The sequence below is a fragment of the Aulonocara sp. 'chitande type north' Nkhata Bay genome, linkage group LG19 (assembly GCF_057382095.1).
Source record: "Aulonocara sp. 'chitande type north' Nkhata Bay isolate Kocher_YH1m ecotype deep benthic linkage group LG19, A_spYH_male_GT1.1, whole genome shotgun sequence".
Taxonomy (NCBI): Eukaryota; Metazoa; Chordata; class Actinopteri; order Cichliformes; family Cichlidae; genus Aulonocara; species Aulonocara sp. 'chitande type north' Nkhata Bay.
The window spans coordinates 27,843,696-27,849,695 of record NC_141362.1 but is presented as its reverse complement, the minus strand read 5'-3'; the positions used below and the strand labels follow the sequence as shown (position 1 = coordinate 27,849,695).

Here is a 6,000-nt window from a genome sequence, read left to right as displayed (position 1 = left end):
TTTAACTCTGTTTTATATGAACAGCACTTCTTTTTTTTAAACTCTTTCCATTTGCCTCTGATCTCTCTCTTCCTGTATGCACATGTGTGTATCTGCCAGAGTGCTAAAACACCATGAGGGAATTGGGCCTTTGCCACCCCCACTTCTCACAAATGTGAGGGGATAGTAAATATCAGCGTGGCAGATGGGGCCGATGCTCCCTCTCTGCCTCCCTCCCATCCTTAGAGAGGGCAGAGCAAATGGATAGCCATCAACAGCAGCAGGAGTCGCCCCAGGCCAAGACTGGAGCAGAGGACACAGGGACTACACTGTTGCTCAGGCAGGCAATTTTACAGACACATTTTCCCTGACTATCAGCAAGGGAACCACACAACATTAGGAATAAGTACTCATAAGGTCATTGCGTCTAAGATTTCATGGTATATAGACATCTGAGTAATAAACATCTTGTTTTCTCATATATATTCACAAGATGATTAATGCTATTTATGGTTCAAATAGCTTTATTTTGTTATTTCTTTTTTTCCCCATTTTGGGTTATATTGCAGTTACACAAGAGACCGACTGCTGGTGTGTCATTTCAGTGCTCTGTCACACACCTCGCAGGACCTGTAAAGCACTGGCAGTGTGAAACAGCATGACATGCTTGTATAACATAGCAGGGGGAGGTGGGGGGGGGGGGGGGGGGCTTACTTGGCCAAAACTGGTGTCAACACAATCTTGATCACAAAACAGGAGATCTTCAGCTGATAGAATAAATCCTGCCCACTTAACAATCAACAATCAGTAAACTGGTTTAAATTTGGGCGAGCTGAGATGTTATTGTTGTGATGAAACCTCCAGCTAGGAGAGCATATATCAGTATTCCCACAGCAATATCAGCTAGCCTCCCGCTGGGGCAAGAGGAGCACATGTGGATTAACGATGACACAACATGGAATCTTACTGAGCGGCGGCACAGACTAAGCAGTGATGTAATGCCTCTGAGCTCACTGGCGAGAGGAAGAGAGAGAGAGAGAGAGAGAAAGGGGGAAAAAAAGATGTGAAGAAATCATAACATGCCTTATTGTTACTGGATTTAACATGATTAGGATGAAATAGAGAGCAGAGTTTCATCCTTGAGCACTGTGACATTGCAGACATATATTAGATGATCATTCGCAAACTAAAAGCTTTACCTCCAGCCCCCTCCCCAAGCTCTGCAGCAGGGACTTTATATAGGTGTCACGTACTGTGTGTGTCTGTGATATTGCAGGTTATATGAATGATTTCAGCACTCGTGGGATTGGAAATTACTTTTTCGTCACCACAATAGGACCATCTGGGGCGGAGTGTAGAGCTGAATTCCTTGGAAGACAGTATTTCACTCAGTGTCTCCCAAACAATTTCGATTTCCATTTATTTATTTAAGGAGGAAATAGAAGGAAATTTCCGCGGGTCGCTAATTTCATTTCAACGTGTACCAGTGGCTTTAGCCTTGAGCAGATATTTCAGAGGAACACAAAATCAATGTGGAGATTCTATTGGGAATAGCTCTGAAACCCATTAGCAACTTTGACCAATAGGTCAGGTAAAGTAATAGCCAGATAAATGTTTTATTACAGATTTGCAAACTGACCTAATGGAGGAGGCTAGTACCTGGGCAGCAGTGCAAGGCAAATATTCATCATGAGATGCTATTGCTTTAATGAACACAAATTTCTCAGTGGCCAAGGCCTTTGGTTCTTTATATATAATGCGTGAAAGATTGGTCGCTCTAATCTGGCCCCAGACAAGACAAAAGGCAGCATCTGTTGTCCTCGCACAACACTGGAGCGATGCAATCACTCTAAAAGATTTGTTGTTATAGGGCTAATGCTTCATTTATATTACATCATACATAGCTGAGATCTATTGTTCAGAGAAAAGAAAATACAGCGGAATCAAGGACTAAGATTTTGTATTTAATCTGCTCTGGTGATAAACAGTTAAATAATTAAAATCAGTGATATAAGTGTGTGCTACATACAGATCTGTGCCAGTTTTAAAGAAATCATCTCATTCTATTTTTTCCCCTTTTTGTTTTTGTCCCATGAATTTTATTTATTTACTGTCCAAACAGGAAATCAGACAATAAGTGGGTAGAAAGAAAACCCTCCACTGACAACCACTGGGATTATTTTTTTTAACCATCTTTACTATTCACAGTGATCTGCTAACTGTGTGCCCCTTATGCACATTTAACTAGTGACAAAATGAAGAATTTGTGGTCTTAGTTGCCCTTTAAAGTTTTCTTTTACATAAGATTTATATTCTTCCTGATTTTTTCCAAAGATTAAACACTAAGTGCAAGTGCCATTGTTTATCCCTGAGCTGCATATGCCACAGATCCTTCCTTTCATACACTTTTCATGCTGCTCTTTGCTGGGCAGTATGCTAGTTTTCTGAATGAAAGCCAGACAGACTGAGAGCTCCCACATGCAGAGAGGAGCCGCTCCTGTTTCCAGCTCAGTTTCCAAGGGGACCACCAAGCCCACCAATCACATCGCTCGGCGCAAGCACGCGGGCAATTCAATTTCTTAAAGCCGCAGTGTCCATTATCAGGGAGGTGTAGAGAAAGAAAGTACAGCCAAAAAAAATCCAAAAAACAACACATTTGAAAAAGAAGACGAATAGAAAAGCACCTCAACGCTGCAGTTTAAAAGTGTTTTTCCTTTTTTCTTTTTATTAAATGTGAATTCACATGGTAGTTTGAGCCCATCCATTTAAAGAATCCGCCTAAATACAAAATAGGCATCATTCCGTCATCACATCCTTTTCAAACGCAACAAATAACACATCTGTGTACATATATTCACAAACTGAAAGGACAGTCGATGGTGGTAGGTACTTATTTATTAAAAGATGAGTCAGAGACAGATTCACACTTGGAATGTGAAGTAACTACTGCCTAGAACTTCCCAACAAAATGTTTTGGCATATAATTAGGTCATATTCCAAAACTTTTTTTTTTTTTATCAAACAAACTTCATATGTAAGACCCACATAAAAATAAACAATATCTGCTTTTTTTAAGTGCAAGAAATAAAAAATACAGGTTTATGGTTAATGTTTTAAAAAAAGAAGGCAGTCTTCAGTTTTAAAATAAAGTTTCATTTCATGAAACAGGACTATGGAATGTTCTTTTTTTTGCTTGCTTGTTAAAAATGCCAGACCACCACTGTATGAGACTATGCCCTTTTGGAGTTAGTATGATTTTTTTTCCCTAATTTGCAGTCAGGTTTAAGATGTTTGGTGTCAGATATGCCCATTATCTGATATCATGCGTCAAATAACATTCAAATTGCGATATCAATGTGTTTCAATAGCATGTATCACACCATGAGGCCATATTAAATTGTTTTGTATCAGTTCCAGCTGATTTGTTTATTTTCCTGCCTGGACAGGCTTCAGCATCATAACATGAAATGATGTCGACAGTGCACAAGTCTGTTTTTCCATCACTTGCTACAATTGTTGATGGTCTGTATCTTAAGAGTATATATTGCACAAAAAAATGAGAAGGGGGGAAAAAACAGTATGTGCCATAAAAAATACCAAAATCCAGTTTCACACCTGCGATTGGGACCCATCCACATATCACGAGTATGATATACATAAACTCCTAACTTTACTATATTACAGTACATATACAATCTTGAAACTAGTTCCAGCTCTGAGGTATGTGTTCCCCATGATGCCATTGTATCGTCTACAAATACTCAACAAATCTGCTCTACAACTGTACAAAACCTAGTTTAAAATCACAAGGCATTTTTGATGCAAGTTTTAATTTAACTTAATCCTTAAAACCAGGACTCCCTTGCATGCTAAAAACAAATGATAAAGGGAAGAAGTGCCTGAAACTCACTGAAAGCACAGTAAGAACATTCCCTTTGCAACTGTACAAAAATATGCCTGAAAATATCTTACTTTTCTTTTAAAAAGATGAGGTCTGTTATGTATCAAAATGTTTCCTCCACACTTGTATTCTGCAGAGGTTTAGGCTGCTTAATTTTTCCAAACCAGGAGGTAAAACGGAATCAGTTACAAAACAAACAAACATTTGCGGCATTAAGAAAAAATTACATAAACCGTTGTAAAGTAACATCCTGAACAATTTGTCAGTTCACAGATTTGCTTTGAGACAGTCCACACAGTCCGTGTTCAGCTCCCTGCAGTTTTTGTTGTTGTTGTCGTTGTTGTTTTAAGAGGAAAAGATGCATAGAAGTTCATGTATTTTCCCTTTGTGGTCCGTTTTAAGCTGAACAGTAAATGCAGACCTACGAGGGAAAACAATCCATAAAACCCTGTCATGCTGCCAGATAAAAAAGTCTGCAGACTTTGCTTTTTTTTTTTTTTTGCTACCAGCTTCATAAGCATCTCATTCCTCAAACCTCACCTCGCCTCCTGGTCCTCCACCTCCCTCCAGGACCCTTAAGAAAAAAGAAAAAAAACCCACAGGAGGCAGGGCTGGGGACAATTTGACCAGGACATATATAATTTCATATCTCCCTTCTCTGTTATTACTAGCTCAACTGTTTTTTTCGGTTTTGTTTTTTGTTTGTTTTTTTCAGTATGTGAAGACGAGGTCGGAAAAGTTCGCCTCCAGCCAGTCCCCGGCAATCATCTCACTGAGTTCTGGCGTGCAGTAGTCTGGGAATTCAAAGTGAGAGCCCAGGCTGCCCTCACTGAACGAGTCCAGGTCCTTATCCACAAGAGACAGGGAGAGGTTTCCTGAATTGGGGTTGCCCAGCTCAGAGCCCGGGGCGCTGGGAGCGAAATTTAAACTAAAGTCAAACAGCAAATCGTCCGCGTCGTCGCCGGAAGAGGAGCTGATGCTGGACGAGGAGGAGGATGTGGAGACCGACCTGGAGGATGCTGGTGAGACGGAAGCAGCGTGCAATGTGCTTTGCTTGGTAATGTTTTTGATGCTGTAAAACAGTCTGTTGTTGTTCCGCACCTCTTCGTACATACTCGTCCCCTCGGACTCTGCCGAGGAGCTCAAAGTTGGACTAGCGGGAACTTTGGCTACACTGTACGGCCTCAGGCGCTCCTCCTCACCCGGCTTAATCCCCATCCGGTAGTCCTCTTCGTACTCGTCGTCATCGTCCTCATCGGTGAGCTCACTCTTTACAGTCTTTGCAACTTTTAAGCTGGGAAACACGCAATCCTCCGCGTAGCCGTGCGTGGATTTCGAGCCGCTCTTAGTTTTTATCTTTGAACTCTTCTTGTTGGGAGTCTTTGCAATCTTGCCGCACTTCTCCGGAGACGGTGCTGATGATTTTGAACTGTCGAGCTTTGGTTTTTTCTTCGGTCTGTACTTGTAGTCGGGGTAGTCAGCCATGTGTTTTAGCCGCAGCCTCTCGGCTTCTCTGATAAACGGGATCTTTTCGCTGTCCTTGAGCATCTTCCACCTCTTCCCCAGGCGCTTGGAAATCTCTGCGTTGTGCATGTCCGGTGACTGCTCCATTATCTTTCTCCTCTCGATTTTGGACCACACCATAAATGCATTCATGGGTCTCTTGATGTGACCGGTGGCTGTTTTGCACCAGTCCGGGTTTATCGCTACCGGACTGCATGCCATAAATTCACTCTCCTCCGAATCGGTAGCCTCCCTGGACATGCTCCCATCCGTCTCGCTGTTGTCCGTGTGCTGCACCATTGTCCTGTTTCAAAGTCACTTTGTTTCCGGACGCTGCAGTGTCTTAACGGCCCCACACTGCCAAGACGGCTCAGCTCTCTGTGTTTTGCGCCGGTTCGTTCACGTCCTCTGCGTATTGTGTCTCAAGCTCTGCACTCTTTTTCCAGAGTTACAAACTGCCTTCTTAACTAGTTATCAGCTTTTTCATGTCCCCTGCGTCACAGTCACTCATCCAATCACGTCCCTTCCACTCCGCCCAGCAGACTCCATCCAAGACTCCCCGTAACCCTATTCCTCCCTCCCGAAGCTCTCATTGGAGTGGAGGTGGGGATTTGTGG

At 42.2% G+C, this 6,000-nt stretch overlaps 1 protein-coding gene across 1 annotated transcript; it reads right to left on the bottom strand.

Moving 5' to 3' along the window:
* Positions 1-2,676: 2,676 nt before the first annotated feature.
* sox11a (SRY-box transcription factor 11a) lies at positions 2,677-5,856 on the bottom strand. The gene has a single exon (XM_086274956.1). It carries the CDS (start codon positions 5,681-5,683, stop codon positions 4,592-4,594), a length of 1,092 nt encoding a protein of 363 aa, XP_086131082.1. The 5' UTR covers positions 5,684-5,856; the 3' UTR covers positions 2,677-4,591.
* Positions 5,857-6,000: the final 144 nt, after the last annotated feature.

Bases quoted from the DNA above. Each gene is read 5' to 3' on its own strand.
- sox11a (XM_086274956.1), bottom strand. From the start codon at position 5,683: ATGGTGCAGCACACGGACAACAGCGAGACGGATGGGAGCATGTCCAGG.